Here is an 18,892-nt window from a genome sequence, read left to right as displayed (position 1 = left end):
AACCACAAATACAAAAAAAAAAGCTAAAAATCAAAGTTTATTGTACAGCTGAACATAGAGTGACAAGTATTCAGAGTAATTCTGCAGCAATGCAAAAGGAATATTCTATCTGCAATCTCTATGTTAGGACTATTATTGACTAACCATTTATTTGCATTCCACAGTCATGCAATCCCTTCTCTTGAGCAAAAGATTCTTGCTGCTTTAAATATTCTGTAAAGACAGCAGATTTCCTTATTGATCTAGATACTGTTTTCTAATCGACATCATACAATCTAAAGTACCATATTACTCTATCCATCCAAGCCTAGATCAAAATCTTTACATCATCAGTTCATACATTAATTCTACAAATTGACATCAAGGAAATAAATAATGGTCAGAGACAATCTCCACATGTCCTTGTCTTAATGAGGAAATAAAAAGATTAGAATATGTCTGGGTGTCTCATTTATTAAAAAAACATAGGACCTAGATGCATTTAATCATCCCAATGTCTCATGTGAGCTGAATAACCAAAGCTGTAACACACACCAGTAAAAAGAAGGCAGAGTTGTTACACTGACTGTCTGAAGATGGATGAGATTACAAAAAGAAATGCAAACCACTGAGACTAAACTCTGCAAAAATACCTGAGGAATGCATTTGTTTTAATGGAGAATATGCATTACTCCAGGAAAACTCTGAAAAATTCAGAGTTCATCTCAGTGTTAAATTACACCTGCACTCTCTAAGCCAGCAGCTGCCAGCAGCAGCAACCAACCGTTCTGTGAAATGCAGAAACTTCAAGGACTAACTTAAATAACTGCCAGTTACTGAAGCTGTTGATGCCTGACTTCCTAATCATTGGCCTGACTGCAACTGATTTGGAAGCTCTTGTGTATTTTAGTAGCCAATGATCTGGGAGAAATCCTGATTGAAGACAGCTGCCAAGCCTCATACCATTTTGGGTGAAGTGCCTCTTACCAATTTCATCCAGCAACTCCTGGGCTGGTGGAGGCAGCTCCTCAATGAAGTGGTCAGATGCCTCTGAGAGTGCTGAGATGGGAAAAAGAGAGTCATCTAGTTAATTAGCAGTGATTAATCCTTAGTAACTGTGATACAGGCTTACATTATGACAGCATCTTGCTGACATATTTCATTTACAACCTTCATGAGCCTGGCCCATTCACATTTTGTCAATTATCCTTAAATAATTTCATAATGGAAAAATAATTCACAGCTAGACTTGCACATTCAGTTCTCAATCTTTTATTGCAAATTTTAGGCCAGTAATATTGACACTTAAAATGTAGGTTGATTAGAGGTCAGAGTTCTTAGTCTGCAGGTGCAAACACAAAATCCATAACAATTACCACTAGCAATTTATCCCTATAAAAAGAGATGCCCAGGAAGAAAAGAGAAGAAAAAAAAAAAAAAGATTAAAAAAACAGAGAAGCTTAAGTTCTTTTCAAATCTGTTTCTCCATTTATTGATCACTCTATTTGGGCTGGGTCAAGAGACTTACCAGCTGCCTTCTTGGTGCTTCTCAAGGATGAAGCAACTACTGGCAACCCACCCTGTGTAAGATGAAACAGAATGAAACACAAAGAGGTAAACAAAAGAACTGCTGGTCTTCGATCCTCCCCTTCAACTCACTACATTCAGAATGAGGAAAAGCCTTAATTAAACACTTAGCTGACCATTATGTTTTAAAACAAGCTCTGCAATTAGTACAGAATATGAAAACAGATGGAGCATCCAGGTAAGCCAGATGTTAGAAAAAAATTGCTCAGGCTGCTGTGCACTCATCTTTTAGCCAGCTGTAAGATACTGTCAGCTACATCACCTTCATCCATTTCAACACTCTGTATGGGCAACTGGACAGGAATTCTCTGCAAGGACAGTTCCAACATCTCTTAAGTTCTCATTCTCTACTTTATTTATCAAAGCCAGCACACCTATTCCTCAAAAAATCCCCAAAAATGGAGAATCTGTAATCACAGGCAAGTCCTCACTGTCCTCAAAATACAAACAGGTGCTTCATGCACTTAATTGTAAAATAAGATTTATGCAAGAAAGTGACACAATCAAGTTATCTCTGCAGTCAGTCAAGGGAGCACTGTCCTGTTAATGGGCTTAATGAATTCCAACTGTCTGCTGCACAAGCAGAAAGATACAGACCTAACCTGATGGCGATGAGTGCAGTCACTGCTGTTCTGGTTGAACAAACTAATTTCTTCCTTAAATGCCAACCCCATCAATTAATAACAATAAGAAAGACATAAATGCAATTATTTTATAGATAGCTGTCTGAAAATAAACAATTAAAATAATGCTGTGGCTCCAGAACACCTTCAGTTCCAAAAAGATTACTGGAAATCACTACCTTGGAAATAGTCAACTCCAAAGAGAGAGGATTTTTTGACACAACACAGTTGGTAACACAATGTCCCACCAGGGCCTCCAAAAGACAACCTTAACCCCCTAATGCCCAGGCAAGATTTCCAGATGCAGTGCTGGGAAATGGCAATTCTTTACAGCCAGGGAAGGGAAGGGGGGCAGGCAAGGCCATTTTGATGGTGGTCAACATTTGCACACCTTTAGGTGCAAGAGGAAACCAACTCTTTGCCTCATCAGTGGCACACACTGACCTGACATCAACTGGAACTTTTCTCATTTCTTCAACAGATCCAGGATTCCAAGATACAAAGCCCTAAAGTACTTCTGTGCTTCTAATACTATCTTTATTTTAAGGAAAAGCATTTTTAAAATATTTTAAAGAATGGCTGGCATGAGGTACATTTTCTAGACTTACAGGGTCATCTAATTCAGGTGAGCAAGTTCTTGAAGGAACCAAGGGAATTTCAGTCCTCCTTCCCTCTTCAGAGGCTGTAGTGAATGTACTGGACTCTGCAGAAGAGGTCTCTTGGGAACCACCATGAAAGGAAGAAGAATTTGAAGATACTTCATGAAAGTGTTTGTATTTCTCAAAGGTTGCTTGAATTTTTAATTCTGTAACTAAAAAAAAAAAAAAAAAAACCTTTGCTTTTTTTTTTTTTTTTTTAAAAAAAAAAAAAAAAAAACCTTTGCTTTTTTTTTTTTTTTTTTAAAAAAAAAAAAAAAAAAACCTTTGCTTTTTTTTTTTTTTTTTTAAAAAAAAAAAAAAAAAAACCTTTGCTTTTTTTTTTTTTTTTTTAAAAAAAAAAAAAAAAAAACCTTTGCTTTTTTTTTTTTTTTTTTAAAAAAAAAAAAAAAAAAGAAAAAATAGCAAAGGTTTTTTTTGTTTGTGTTTTTTGTTAGGGTTTTTTTGTATCTTGGTCACATTTGAGTAGAAGCAGAAGGTTTCTTGTACTTGAACAAGAAACCTGCACAGTAAAGTCCCAAGAAATTATTGTCCATAAATGATCTCTACACAAAAGTCCCAACTGATTACTCTGGAGTTGCACTGCAGACATTCTTTATATAAAACTCTGCCAACTGAGAAATTTTGACTACAGTAATACACCAAATTAATGGAACCACAAAGCAAATGATAATTTGTTTCTCTCAAACAAGTTCAACAAACATGGAAATCACTTTATCAACATTCAAAACATACCGAGTGCTTCTTACATTGCCTGTCCTTAAATTGCTAAAATCTTCATGTACCACTCCAAATAAATTTTAAATGTGTAATCCATTTTCTGATTTATGAAGGCTACCATTAACTACTAAGGAATTATCTTTCAGAGTGTTTTTTTTCAGCTGTGTCCTCACAAATGGTCCCTCTCTCTGCTGCTGCAGTTACCTGAGCTGAGAGGAGTGCTGACACTGGCTGGTGCATGGCTCACTCTGGGAGTTCCAAATCCCATAACCCTGTAGTAGTTCTCCTGCTCACAGGGGATACTTGACAAATCCTGAATATCTGTCACTGATCTGAAGTATTGAAAGATGTTCTGACAGTTAGAATAGCCACTTCTTACACCTGTGAATCACTAAACTCTGCTTTTTTCAGGTTCTTAAAATTTTAATTTTATTCAATCTTATCTAGTTTTCCAGAAGGAGGATAGATATTCCCTTTTAAAATTTCCCACAGAATTCCTGGAAGGCTAAAGATGACTGTCTTCAATAATCAAAAGGTTCATGATTTGCTTTCCCTTCTTTTACAGGTTTTCTTAATTTTAATAATTATTCTACAATTATTATCTTCAGATAGTTTTCTCTCTCTCAGCTTTGGTCCATTTCATCTTCCTGTTCTGCATCAACACAAAACTTATACTGACCAACTTGCTGAAGTTTTGATAGAAAATGCTCTGTGACTCTTACACATCATCTTCTTTCCTCTCCTCCTGTGGCTCCCACTGTATCACTTTTTGTGCCACCTGAACACTGCAAAGAGGGAAGAAAGGTTGTATTCATTGACCCACTCAGAGAATTACAAAAATAAATTTATTTGGTTTCCTCTCTCTCAAAAACTTTCAAGGACTACCTTCCCTCTGGGATAGACTGCAGCCCATAAAAACTTTTTGCATAAAGCCTTAAAAAAGGTAAGAGTGGTAGGAGCAAAATGCCATTTTCAGCACATTGTGGATTTGTATCTGGTAAAGAGAAAACTTCTAACTGACATAGGCAGATTCAGAAGAAAGTTAAGAACTCATGAATAGACATCACTACATGGTTTTATCATCCTTTGATTGCTCTGCATTGTAAACTGTTCTCTCAAACTGTAACAACCCCATTTCAAGGTCAAAGAGGATTAGACAGATGGTCAACAGTCCCCTCTGTCCTGCTGGCAAAAGACCAGTTGCCAAGTGAAGGGAGCAACTGAAACCATTACATTTTTTACCTCAAGGCCAAGTTTTTACACACTTGCTGTTGACTTCTGACACTGGTAACTCAGCTTCTCCAGTGGAGGGGAAGAGAGTTCCATGCTGACAGACAGTAAAAGCAGCACTCACTCCCACACTCAGAGCAAGTGAGCAGCTGCTAACTCTGGAGGAACATAAGGGAAGTTGAGCTACAGGGAGGCCCAAGGCTTTGGAGAAGCCTTAAAGCCACCACTGAAAGACCTTCAAGGATAGGACTACTCTTTAAGCTAAAGTACACCTTACAGCATGAGGTGGTGATTCTGGCCAACATCTCTGCATACTAGTGGAATACAAAATACACAAAAAAGACAATATAAACACCTCATGTTTGACAGATGAGACTGCAAGTCTCCAAGCATGGACTAATGTTATCTGCAGGCAAGATCCAGTGAGCACACCTGCAGCAGAGTGTTCCCACAGGAGGGGAAAAGGCACGGTCTTCATGTCACTTGAGCTCCAAAACCAAAGCACAACAAAATTAAAACAGATGACTGAAGCCTTAATTTGAATTATCTTTGCTCTGTTTAAGACTGAAGTTTATCGGTGTAAAAAGAATTGCAATACACACATGACTTAGTTTTCCTATTTAAGCTCCCTCATTAAGCGAAAAAAACCCCAAAAACCACCTCAACAACCCCAGACTGAATGCTGTAAAATACAAAACCCCATGAGAATTGTAAAAATCCTTTCAGTATTTTCTTGGCAAGGAACCATGATATGTAGATAACTCTTAAAAACCACCACTGGAATCTTATTTGAATGTTAGAAATAGAGGCAGAATTAATGAAGAGAGCACACTTTATAATCTGATTTATGCTTGCAATAATTACAAAAGTAAGTCTACCTACCTGGCTACAGGCACGTGGCCAAGTTGATTCACTCCTTGCATGTTACTGCCAGAGTTCTGTACCACTGTACTGCAAAAGAGTATTTTTCCTCCTGCATACAAATAACAAATGTTCCCTGTTATTGGGTTTTGCAGGTACAAAGGAAAGCGACACAACTCACTGAACAGGAAATTGCAACTTTATTAAATTTTTTGGGTCTTGTGACCTTTGTTGTTGTCAAGAGACAAATGTGGTTTAAAGGTGCATTTTCATAAACACACCACATCTGCCAGACAGTTAACCACTGAAGCACTGGGGAATATCACAACATTCACAAATTTGAGCTAAGAGAGGCAACAGACTAGAGAAACAACAATGATCCTGCCATTGTTCTGCACACACTCACAATGTCAGCTCTTACAGTTTTTAAGCTCAAGATCCTTCTAGCAGTAAGAATATTAATGTGTAAATGTAACTCTAATTCTGTTTCCAGCACCACATCAAGTTGCATAAAAAGATTAAACTTGGCCTTAGGGTAAGAACAAAAAGGTTGCAAACAAGTTTTGGGTTGTTTTTTTTAACTGAAACACAGCAAATACATGATCATTGCACTCAACAATTTTTCAGTGACTGCACTGCCCTGCCCAAACCACAGCTTCCAAAATCCTGAGTATCCTGACCTCTCACTAAAATAATGAGGAATAAGAGACTGAGTGACCTTGAAGAATCAAGCTCTGACAGGAGTGCTGCTGATAAAAAGAGAAGTGCAACAAGACTCCATCTCCCTGGCTCCAAAGTACCTTCAAAAGAGAGAGCATGTTTACCTGAAGCCTGAATATCTGATCCTGCATCTTCAGGTTCCCACTTCTGTAAAAATCCTTCACAACCATCTTCTGATTTCCTCTCAGCAGTTGAGGTCTGAAAAGAGGGAAAAGAAGGGAGCAAATGCAATTTCTCACAGGCAAGCTGTGAAGGGCAGGGCAGCTCTCACAAGACCACGTTCACAGTGCTCAGAATGGAAAGACAAACTCTTCAAGAGCTTATCAGCAAACAGCATGGATTGGATTTCATAGCCCATACAACAGTTTTGAATCTTCAAGAAATGAATGAAGATTGCTTTAAGACTAGTCAGTACTATAATTGATAAGAGCTGTGAAGGAAAGGTTGAGGTCATCAACTAGAACTTTTCTCAGCCACAGACTTTATTTCCAAGTAAATAAATAAAGGAAACATGGTCCTGGTGTTTTGGGAATCTGGGTGTTTGTGGGGTTTTAGTTGTTAAGGTTGTTGTTTTCTTTTGTGAAGGAGGGCTGTGTTTTTGAAAGGAATAGGGTTAGAGTTTTCTTACTGTTACATCTTTACTTACAGATATTACTTAAAAACGAGGACTGTCATTCTCTCATTTCCTACAGCTCATCTTCAAATCAAATGGGAGTATAATAAAACTAAATTATGTAACTGAGGTCCAAAGTTCTGGACACAGACTTCATTCCTGTCTTTTCTCTTATTTTTACCTCTAGTTCTGAATGTCCCTGAGTAGTAGGAGGAAGGAAATAATCAGGAGTCAAGAATTCTTCAGACACACCAGGAGATGAATTAAGGGAACTATGCAATTCCCTTGAATGGCCCTGTGAAAAACATCACCATCTGAGATACTTTCTCCACTCTCTGTTAAAGAATATACATCTTAGTCAATAATGTTAAACAATTACTGCCTTAAACTGAACTTATATTTAATTGGATCACTCTGAGTTTCAACCCACCTCCTGCTCATTACATTAGCTTGATGGTTTACAGAACCAATCAACAAAAAAAGGGAGGAGGAGCAGGGATTGTTAGTCAGATCACAGCTGAAAAGATCAGCTATCTTGGTAGTTCAGTGTGCAGCACAGAGAACCCTGGCTAAACTGTTTCCCAGAGAACTGCCTGCAACTAGATTTCCTGGATTACTACACATACTTGAGGGAGATTCTCAACTTGTTGAGGAAGGTCTGAATTCTTATAAATGGCTATTCCAGACTCTGCTTGTTCATCTTGTGATGGTGACTGGCAACTTCTCCCTAGGATGTCAAAATGGAACAAAATTATTAGGCATAAAATGGCATGAAGTGAGTGATCTGAACTACTGATGGAATATCAATGAGAGCAGGACAGTAAAATTGCAGTCTGTCAGGAACACGGAAAATAATGACATCTAATGCTCAAACTGCTCCTCTAGGGATGTGAAGCTTTCCTTTTTTCCTTATTCATGACTATTTACCAAAGCACTACCCACTATCCTGCTACAGAGAAAGCATTTCTCTAGTCCACTTGAAAGAAACCAACTGTGAAAGCATCTCCTGAAAGCTTTGGGTCTCTCATGGTAATCAATGATGATGAAGGCTTTCAAAGCCAAATGGACATCACCTACACCTATTAACATGTCCTACTCAGCCTATTAATTATGTTCAGCAATGAGTGATTGACCTGCTTTGGTGGCAAGACTCTCAAAGGTAAAACTGACGATTACTTTAACAAAACCAGAGAAGCTGAGATCTGCTGGGAAATGGAAAGAGACAAAAAGAGAAGGAATTATTTTTTGCTTTTCAACCTTACCTCCAGAACTTCTGAACGTTGACTCCAGATCACTCTCCTCAGATTCACATCCATCCTCACTGCCCAGATCCCAAGGCACCATGTTATCACCTGTCTGCCACCTGTAACTTTGCTGGTCTTGACTTTTTGGGACTCTAACAGTGACATGCTGAAAGGCTTCCTTTATACTCTCTGCTTCACTTTCAGATGTATATTCACTGGCTGGACATGGAGAGTCAAGTCCCAGTTGTCCTAGGGCCGCTCTTCTGGCCATTTGCTTTACTTCAGCTACACAAAGAGAACAAAATTACCAGCTCACACAACAGGATCTGCCCCTGCAAAGGTTTCAAAATTCCCCGAGTTGGAAATGCTAAAGCTACAGCCTGTAAACTCCTCTGCTATTAAAAGAACTAAACACTCCTTCCATTTTAAGGAAAGCTTAAAACCTACATACATTGATATGAACAAGTCTTCAACATGAACAACTTCTGTTGGTTTTTATTTTCTCTTACTCATGCCTGTACTGCCATCCACTGGTCACTGCTATACCACTCTTTCTTGCATCCTCCAAAACAGGGCTAGAAATTTCTTGAGCTTTATAATCAAACCATCTTAATGTTCACATGATTTTTTTCATGCCCTGAATGTGCAAGACACAGGATCCTACTCATTTCATTTTCATCCAAGAGCAGCCTACTTAGAGCTACAGCAATTAAGGCACACAGACCTTTCTTAAGTAACAAAATATGTGCAGTTTTAATGCACTGCAGAAAGACTTGAACATTTATGCCGAGTTAACGCTGATTTACTTACTCCACCATTCTGGTTGCATCATCCTTCTCTCCTCACTTATTTTTCTACTGTAAACTTCAGGTCTTGGGTTTGGATAGCACCTATAATAAATCATTATGAAATATATCACATTCAGTTAATGCACCAGTGTATTGAGTTTAGTATTTCCCAGTCAGTAAAAGACCAGAAATTGTTCTAATGTTAATTAAAAGGCTGAATGCACACATTCTAAGAAGCCAGCAGAATTACCAGATTGAGCTGTCAGAAGCTTAGAAAGCACAGTTATTTGCATCTATTATACATTAACCACACAAGCTGTACATTAAAATCTAGATTTCAAAAACTGTCAGCTGCCTGCAGATGATGTATGTGTGTCAACACTAGCAGCCAATGAATGCTACACAGATATGTTTTGTTCAGGTCAGTCAGGTGATCAGTGGAAAAGTGAAGATTTTCAGAACTTCAGACTTGGGTAACAACAATGCTACCACCAACCCAATTCCAATCTAGAGTTCATTCACTTGACCATCTAACCACATGTCAGCATCTGGTGTATTTATGCTCTAACCAAGTACTTCCTCCACAAACGGGTCTTACTGACCCAACTGGGTCATGAATCAACAACTGCAACAGTCTTCCTGACTGATTCGACTCAAACACTGAAAGGAGGAGCCTGTCCCCATTTTTCCAACTAATAAGAGACATTAATTTGCACACATTTTGACAGGTATTTTCCACTAGAAATACCAAGGGACAACATTAAAAAGCACAGCAAACATAACTAAGTAACGTATTGTTGGTACTGACCTGACCAAGTCAGGTCCCACGGCCCCTCACACAGGCCTGAGTCCTACACCTACAAAACCGAAGTATTTCTACAGAGAACTGAAGGTGGCTGCACAGAGTGAAGCCAGCACCTTATCTCATGGGTCTCCTTACACACTGTTACAGCTTGGGACCACTGACCTCCAGCAGAGAGGTACATAGAATCTGCCTGAACACCACCCTTTAAAAGCAACTGCCCTGTGACAGCAGTTACCCTGTCAGCTCTGCAGCTGACAGTGACTCACAGTGGGGTCCTCACTGGCTTCTGGCTTACTGAAAACACATCCTTGATCCTGGATGTGTCTGCTTTCCACAGTGGCTGTATCAAGATGAATCTGCTAGAATTAACTCTTCTATGAACTCGATGCAAACTCACCACCTCTCTTCTTCACTTCCACTTGTTGCAGAATGTGAATCACCTCCTCTCTGACACTGCAAGTTGATCTTTTTTTTGCATCTTACAGACACATGTGGAAGTAAATGCTGAAATGAGTCCAACAAGCCATGATTCAGCACATCAGGCATTCTGGTCATTACTTGTTGAGTGGTCTACGAGACCATGCAAACTTCATCCCCTAGGTTGTATTTTAGTAGCACTGCTCTTCAGAAAGGATGACAACTCCAGACCATAGCCTACTAAAAACTCTGCCCTGGATTTATAGCAGGTTTTACAAGTATGTAGGCAGACTATCATAACACATAGTTCCCAGGGGAATGACTGGAACTAAATTAATCAAGGTTATTCCTACAGTAGGTATGTACATTATTTTGTCTCTTTCTCTTCAGGCTATGCATGTCAATTACTTATATTTAATGATGAAACTATCTAGAAGCCATTACTAATGACAGCTTAGAACTCCATAACTAAGCATACAAGCAAAAATCTCTCTCTGCTTGCCTTTTTCTGACAGTCCCAACTCCACTTTAGTCCTGAGCCACTGGACTAGCATTTGCTGGAGGAAATGAGGAAACAGAAGAAATACTACCATTGCACTGCTGAGCTGACTCTTTCCATTGCTATATATAATGCATATGGTATGCATATATTTTAAAAGATAGATTAATTGCTACTCTTGGACACCATCCATAACCATGTCTCTTGACTTACTAAGGAATATAGAAGTGATAAACACAATCACCCTGCTCAACTTTACCTCATGGTCTAGGCTCATTTGATCATCCACACTTTTCATCACACCTAAGCTGAAATCATGATGTTTTTTTCCACTTTTAGTCTTGCTCATCTCAGGAAAGCACTTCCACTTTTCACTTTTAATGACCTCCATTTCTTTTGCCATCTCTGAAATAGCTTGGACACTGTCTCCACCCAATGCTCCTTGTGCCTGACATCTCAACAGTGGCAGAATATAGTCACTTGATGGTGGACCTACAGCCTTCCAGAACAACCTGTTAACTCCAGGAAAAGGGTTACTGGTGTTTTGGGAAGTATAATCAGTTCTGTATCTTTCTTTCAACATTTGCTCAGAAAGCAGATTCCTTCTGATTTCCTGGTGCAATGTTCTGTGCAGGGAATCTGCTGCCTGCTGCACCATGCTCTGCATGATCTTTAAATCCAGGACACATTTGCCAATGTACTGCTCACTTCGGGACACACCACTCATTCTTCTTCCAGAATCAACTCTCCCCTGTGTCAGCACACACAGGTCAGAGGCCTCGCTTGCCCTCTCCTCCTCTTCTGTAGTATACTCTGTACTCCATTCTGAAAAGCCACCTTCCTCATCACCTGGCTTTTCCTCACACTGCACTCCAGAAGATGGATACACCTCTCTCAGGGTGGCCTTATCTTCTTCCTTTTGCTGCCTTTTATTTTCATCCTTTTGAGTTTGACCTAATCCAGCTGCTTCTTCCAGGAAATCTTCAAGTTCTGGATAACTGGCAAAGATTTCGTTGACTTCAAAGCTACAGAGGCTGTCATCCACATCACTGAGGGTCATCTGCAGATCAGAAGCTGCACCATCATTTTTGTCCTGTGCAACTGGCCGTAGATTGGTTGATGCCTCTTGGTCCACGAAAGGACTCTTCTCACAAAAAGCAGAATATCTTGGGCAAGAAGAGATGCCTGAAAAATGTGATTTTATGTGTTAATCCATTTCTGCAGATGTCCATCAAACACACTGATTTTGTGCATGTGGGAGTTAATGTATTTGAGAGATTGGTAGCTAAAATCCAAAGCTAAATGCTTCCTAGTTTCAAACTATGTCATAAAATCTGCAAGTGCTCACATTTTACTTATTTATATTAGACCTTCATAGACTGAGGACATGCTAAGTGAAGGGCCCATAAAATCCTACTAGAAGAAACTCACCAGCCTCAGTTATCTCTTTTCCTTGGAATTCCTGTGTTCTCTTATTGTAGCTAAAAGCTGATGCCAAACAGCTGTTCACATCTGGAGAAACAAGGGCTCTTTCTGCTTTTGACACTTCATCAGCATGACCAGCTGGAGACGTAGCTAAGTCCTGTAATACAAAACATGGAACAAAAGACAACGACATTTGACAGCTCAATATCTCTACCTTCTCTTTTAAGGTGGTTTGCCTCCATGATCAGAAAAGGATACTCTTATGTTTGTGTGACCTCCCACCCAGGTTTAAACACAAGCTGAATCTGAATGGATACAAAACTCTCTTGCTTTAAATACATGAAAGGTTACAACCCTGAAGACACCTTTAAGTCATTTTTCAGTATATATTGAATATCCTGAAGTTTCACAGAGGGGTTCCTCTGTTTAGGTTCTAGCCCTGCCTTCAGAGTGTCATAATAGGGCACAGGAAGTCCAATATCTGCTTCCAACTGTTGTCCTGAAATTATGAGCTCTTTAATAAGGGTGTCTTCAACATCTTTCCAGGGAGGGGTCTCTGCAAGACAAAAATACAGACTTTATGTCACAAGCTATGTATCACTGTTAGTGAAAATAAAAAAGACTCAGAGATACTGCAGCACTATCGTCTGCACATTTCCTGATTTACAACCACTGTCACACATCCATCCAGTCTGGCATCTCCTCCATATCTCATTTCAACAGTGGAGGCTTCAAAGGGAGCTGACAGCTATCTCTAGAGGACAGTCACACTGTAAACTACACTCTGCCTTCTTCATTACCAACTACCTACAAGAGGGTTTCATTTTTAGGGTAATTGTTTATCTCATTTCACTGTCAAAACAAAGTCAATATCTAACATACATTATATTATCTGTAATAACAATACATTATCTTTAAGCTATCTTAGTGATCAAAAAGATGAAAGCTGCACAGGCTCATTCTCCACATTGCAAAGAGTTACCTGGATGTTTTGCTGCCCTTGCATGAAGAACAGAGGTAAGTAAACAGCAGAAAAACACCAGACACAAAATCGCATCTCTCTAATACCTCATCCCTCAGTTATGCACTTTTAAGTTCTCTGATTACATTGGAAAAAAGTTTCCAGCAGTCTTTGCTACTGTCATTAGCATCTGGGGTTTTTTGCCTGGAGGGTTCCTTACACAAGTTCACTGTGTAGGAGCCACCACAGCAAGGCTTTACCCAGTTGCAGAAGGGAACTGCACACACATTAAGGGGCAGACACTGAAAACATTCAGTGGGTTACCCTAGTGAAAAAAGCTGAAACCCAGAGATGTACCTGTCAAGGCCTCCTGCACTACTGCACAGAAGCTGTAAATATCTGATTTGACAGTAACAATTCTCCCAAGGATTACTTCAGGAGAGCACCACCTATACAGCTGGACTGGGACAGGAATACGTGTCAGATCACTCTGTTCTCCACCATCTTTGCTGTAGGAAGGGAAAAAAGGTTGTCAGTTGGGACATACAGTACACTCAAGTGCAACATGTATCTTTTGGAATTAAACACTTGAGTTTGTTATATCTGCTTCTAGTTTAAATACCTAAAAGTTTCAGCCTGTGCGTGCAAATGAAAACATGTCATATTTTCACACCAATAAATGTATTTTGACACAGTAAAGACTTTTTGGCCTCTGACTTTTTCACTGTTCCATGAGGTGTGGAATCTTCCACTATTTTAGGTAAGCCTCCATGGGCACAAGTTCAGTACAACAAGAGGAGACTTAAATTATTTCCCATCCAGCAGCAGAATTAGTACTCTGAAAGGAATATAATCTCTTTTCTGTAATATTACATTATTTCTATACTCCAGTAAACAGCTGCTTCTCTTACTGGTTTCTATTTTTGGATGCCTACAACACAGAAACTAAGTCCATCTGAAACCTGCTGTACTGTATGTGGCAAAGTTAATGTACCTGAACAGTAATAATTTGGAGTTCTTCACTCCTGTAACTCTGTTGCCTGCCTCAGAGGCAGGAGTCCCTCATCATCAAGAAGGGCACTTCAGCAGAACTAAGCACTAAATTTGACTCTACTTCTCTTTGTCCCTTTCACAGAAACAGTGAGGAAGTTCTGTACCTCTCTACCATGTATTCCAAGTTGCACAGCTTTGCCACGCCAGAAGAAACTATCTGGATGGCATAGGAAGTGAGGGAACGGTGGATAAATCCACGGGAGTGCAGAAAATGCAAAGCCTCTGAAATTTGGAGCAGCACGTGCAAAATTGTCTCTATGTGCAGGAGTGAGAATTCTGTACGCTGAAAGAAACAGAAGCACCAGATCTGCATGTCAGGTCTTTAAAGCTTGATGTAGAGGAAAACTATTATTGTACAGAAGGAATCAAAGAATGCAAACATGAGACAGACTGTAGTAAAAGTGAGAAGAATTGCACTTGCTAGATAATGTCTGCATTCAAACAGTTAAAAATATAACAACTGAATTAACTGCAAAAAAGAACAGAACAGTAGTGAATGACAAAAATAACACGTATCAGTTGATCAAAAAAAACCAACACACCACTGAACCAGAACTGAGTTCACTTTATACACAGGCAGTTGTCAATGTACTACATTCTACATACACACTACATTCAAGGGCAAAAGCTGGTCTCACCACATCTGCAGTTTACAATCACATGCAGAAGATTAAGAGTTTAATTGAATTTAACAGCAGCCATTTTAAGATTGACACCAAACAAGAAAACCAGTAGAGCTGCACCTAAGCAAGTATTTGCTTAAGTGAAGTATTTGCCAATTACAAACCTTACATGGAGTATCTGATACTGTGCAACAAAACAGAAACCCAAATACACAGACTGATCATTTTGTCTTCCTGTTCTTTGAGTCAAGATGGTAGATGTAGTTACCAAACCTCTTCCTCTCAACTACTGACTATTTCAAAACAAGTATTCCACTTACCCTCTCATGAAGGATGCTGTACAGAGAACCAAAGTTAACCCTTTCATATACTAAGCGTGTTTTCTTCAAGTCACTGGACAGACAAACAGACATCAACAGCAACAAATGAGGATGATGGAGTTTGCTGCAAAGAGAGAGGAAAAAAAACTGTAAGGCAAATCTGAGATTAAAAGAGAAAGAGTCCTGGCCCTCTAGGTATTTTTATCAATACAACATGAATGCTTCTAATGTTTCATTAAAATACCCAAAATGTTGAAAGGAACATAGATTAGGAGGCATGTGGGAAACAGTGCTCACTGTCACAACAAGTAGAATCTATACCTAAGTAAGCCATGCATGTAATGTGCAGTGAAGCGTTCACCCAGGCATACTAGAGTGTATCATCTCCTGTATTATCTACTGGGGCATAAATGGAATGGGAAGTGACAGGAGAATAGAGATCTGTATTTCTCATTCAGAGAGAAGGTACAACCACAGCCTGACAGCTCTCCCAGCCTTGATCACACTTCCTCACACTGCTGCACACACCCAAACCCCAGGAGCACCTGTGGCTACTGCACGTTTGTTCTTACCTACTGTGTTCCTGCTCTGCAATGAGAAGATCAGCTAAGCGTTGTTTTCTGCACTTCTGATGGGGCTCAAAGCTGAGTTCCTTCACTGTGACTCTGCTGCCTCCCCACATTAAGCTACAAGGAGAAGAAGAACTTCTACAGGATGTTTCCTGCAGTATTTTCTTCCCAGTTACAAGATTACTTACAGATGATTTCACCATTCTGAAATGCTCTGGTGTTGTCTCCTACTGCTAGCAATATCACTTTGATGATCCTGGCCACAGCAAATACTCTTTCAAATTTATAATTTATTATCACCCTGTTGAAGACCAGATGTATCAGGACAGGTTTGCTGTCCAAAGATGCTACCCTTCCATTACTCAAGGTAAAGATTCACCAATCTCTCACTTCTCTGGCTGCTTCTGAGGCACAACTACTTGCTACACACCACAAAAGATTAAAAACAGGCTCAGTCTGAACTTGAAACTCTCATTTCAGTGTAGGTGTGAGCAAGTGTTCTGCAGACCTGGACATTCAGAGGCCTGAGGTCTGACCCAACAGTTACAAGGACTAAACACTGAGCAACCCCAACATATTTCCCACCACAAAAGGAATCAGTACTGAAACATTGCTATCAATGAATAACCAAAACTGGGTTAATATTGCTGGAAAGGACAAGGGTAACAGAGATTATAATGGAGTCTAAAAAATCAATGGACTGCAAGCAGAAAGCAGTGGATTAACACAGAAAAGACAACAAAATACCATCCAAACAATGCAGCTGGTACAACAACTTGCTGCTTGAAGGTAACATATACACAACAAGAGGGACTAAAATCCCTCTGATTCCACTTACTTTGTCATCATCATGTAGGGTCCAACGCAGTAGGAAAACGTTGGCTCATCGTATGCCTGAACTACGTCTTTTTCCCCAATTACAGGGAGGGAAGCCAAGTACCCAAGACGCCCACAGCCTGCAAGATACAACTAGAACATGGCCTGGGCATAACCAAAGGGAAGAGGCAACAGTTCCCAAGATTCCTCACATCTGGCACAAGCTCACTAAAAATTTACACTCTCCGGAGTTTGTTTTTTTCCCACCAATCCAGCAGAAATAAGTAAGCACTAAATATTAACAATAAGACAGGTGGGGTAATTGCTGTGACTCTCAAAAACTGTTCTAATATCATTAGAAATCCATTAACCAGAGCATCTTACCTTTCCAAAACCAAAGTTGTAAATGTTTTTGGCTGCATTAGCTCCACCTTTCAGAAATCTACCCAGAGGGCTGTCAGCATTCCTAGGTACCAAAAAACACAAGCAGTAAGAGTAACTAATATGCCAGGGCTTTGAGTATAACACAAAAAAGAGAGAAAAATGCATAAATTCTGCAACAGAATGTCTTTAAAATGCTGGATTCCATGAGGCCCCACACAAAAAGTTTTAAGGCAGATGCCAAAATTCCCGATTATTGTGCAACTCATCAGAATTTGGTAGGTACACTGTTGTACATATTTCTTTAAAGCAAATAAAAATTAAAAATACAGTCATCCTGCATTGCTTTTTGTTCACAAGTATGTATTTTTCCTAACACACACTTGATATTAAAGCTCTTCAAAAAGTTGGAAACACATCCCCAAGAGCTTTGCAGTGACCTAGAAAGGTCAGGAAACAATCTGCTTCATATTATTGCCATTTTAATACTATTAAAATCCAGTATTTCATATTACTGATTTCAAGGATATCTCCTTAATATACAGATATTTACAAATATCAAGTTCCTGTTTGGATTTCTCACAACGGAAAAAAAAAATGCCACCATTCCCAACAGACAATGGTTTTAAGTCTGATATTGTCAAAAAGAAACAAGGACATAGAAGTAAAAGTCCTTGTAGCTCAACCCCCCAGGACTTGAGAATATATTCTTACACTTGAACAAGGCCACCAAACCTGGACTGACTGCACACCAGGGCTTTTGATGAGCCAACCCTTCTGAGTAGTTCAGAGGGGCAATTTTGAATGGCAGCCTGCATGTGGGATGTACAACACTGTAGAAATTCCAGCATCTAGAGAGGAGGGGGAGGGAAAAAACAACAACAAAAAAATGACTTCAGAACTACAAGGTAAACCATTTAAATTAACAGATCATGACTACTGAAGAAATAACTAGTTAAGAAATGAATACACAGAAAAACTTGAAGAAAATCAATTACATGAAAATGTAAGAGAACAGTTACTTTAAACACTAGGTGACTGATTTTCAAGGCATTTAACCAGTGAAAATTGTATTATCAGGTTGTCTTTTTAACAGGAGCATTACAATAACAGTAAAGAAGACGAATAAATATGAGCCTGTCATTTTCCTCACTGCACAATTACATATAAAGGTCCTAACAAGTTACAGAGAGATCAAAACTTTAGTTAAATAATCAGAATCATGAGGACTTCAAAATACCTTTATGATATTGAAAAATAATGTTAAAGAATTCTTCTAGCATCTAAGAGCCAAGACGTTTTCCTCAGACTGTTGGAGTTTCTTCACTTTAAGGTGAAGATGTGAGCACATACCTAGCCCATATTCAACATGGATTACACACATACCTGAGCACGGCTTGCTTTTCCAGCTGACATGGCCCAGTCCTCGGGACTTCTTCCATCTTTATCATGTACTCTCAGATCCCCTCCTTCATCCAGTAACTTGCTAAGAATCCACTTATTTCCTGAGAAAGCAGCTGCATGGACTGGGGTGCTCCCATCGTGACAGCGACTGGGGAACATTAAAGCAGAAATGTTTCATCCTTCCCCTACACTTCACCAGCTCTGCTTCTGGGGAAAAAAGCAGCATACCTGGAACCTTTACATACTCCCAAAAAACAGACCCCATGAAATATGGAAAATTAGGCACCTATTCACCTCTAGGGATCTTTGGCTAAAAGAACAGCATCCATCTTAAGTAATTCTGCTTTATATACAATGAATATTGCCAATTAAATTGACTAAAACCACTGAAAGCTTGAACATTAATTTCATTTAAGAAAAAGAAAATGATACTTAACTGATTAGCTTCTGAGCCATACTGCAACAGCACATCCACTATTTTAGCAAGACCCAGCAGGGCAGCAGTGAAGAGGCAAGTCTGGCCCATGGAATTGACAGCATCCACAAAAACACCTCCAAGAAAAAACAGATGGTGGGGAAAGTGTTTATTCCTCCCCAT

The 18,892-nt window shown here is 39.3% G+C and overlaps 1 protein-coding gene across 1 annotated transcript in view; it reads right to left on the bottom strand.

Annotated features, from left to right (window-relative positions):
- TEX14 (testis expressed 14) overlaps positions 1 to 18,892 on the bottom strand; it is a 21,887-nt gene extending 2,995 nt beyond the window's left edge. The window contains 25 exon segments of the mRNA XM_010009121.1: positions 145 to 213; positions 967 to 1,038; positions 1,508 to 1,559; positions 2,798 to 2,994; positions 3,770 to 3,897; positions 4,288 to 4,350; positions 5,678 to 5,768; positions 6,481 to 6,574; positions 7,171 to 7,284; positions 7,616 to 7,716; positions 8,252 to 8,518; positions 9,044 to 9,123; positions 10,224 to 10,330; positions 10,987 to 11,927; positions 12,174 to 12,324; positions 12,533 to 12,723; positions 13,486 to 13,637; positions 14,286 to 14,464; positions 15,125 to 15,248; positions 15,697 to 15,810; positions 16,532 to 16,662; positions 16,894 to 16,975; positions 17,605 to 17,741; positions 18,277 to 18,442; positions 18,732 to 18,892. Of these exon segments, the coding sequence (XP_010007423.1) occupies positions 145 to 213; positions 967 to 1,038; positions 1,508 to 1,559; positions 2,798 to 2,994; positions 3,770 to 3,897; positions 4,288 to 4,350; positions 5,678 to 5,768; positions 6,481 to 6,574; positions 7,171 to 7,284; positions 7,616 to 7,716; positions 8,252 to 8,518; positions 9,044 to 9,123; positions 10,224 to 10,330; positions 10,987 to 11,927; positions 12,174 to 12,324; positions 12,533 to 12,723; positions 13,486 to 13,637; positions 14,286 to 14,464; positions 15,125 to 15,248; positions 15,697 to 15,810; positions 16,532 to 16,662; positions 16,894 to 16,975; positions 17,605 to 17,741; positions 18,277 to 18,442; positions 18,732 to 18,892 (3,964 nt within the window).

This window comes from Chaetura pelagica, unplaced genomic scaffold, assembly GCF_000747805.2.
Source record: "Chaetura pelagica isolate M959 unplaced genomic scaffold, ChaPel_1.0 scaffold72, whole genome shotgun sequence".
Taxonomy (NCBI): Eukaryota; Metazoa; Chordata; class Aves; order Apodiformes; family Apodidae; genus Chaetura; species Chaetura pelagica.
Note: the sequence above shows the minus strand (reverse complement) of the source record. Positions and strands in the feature narration are given on the sequence as shown.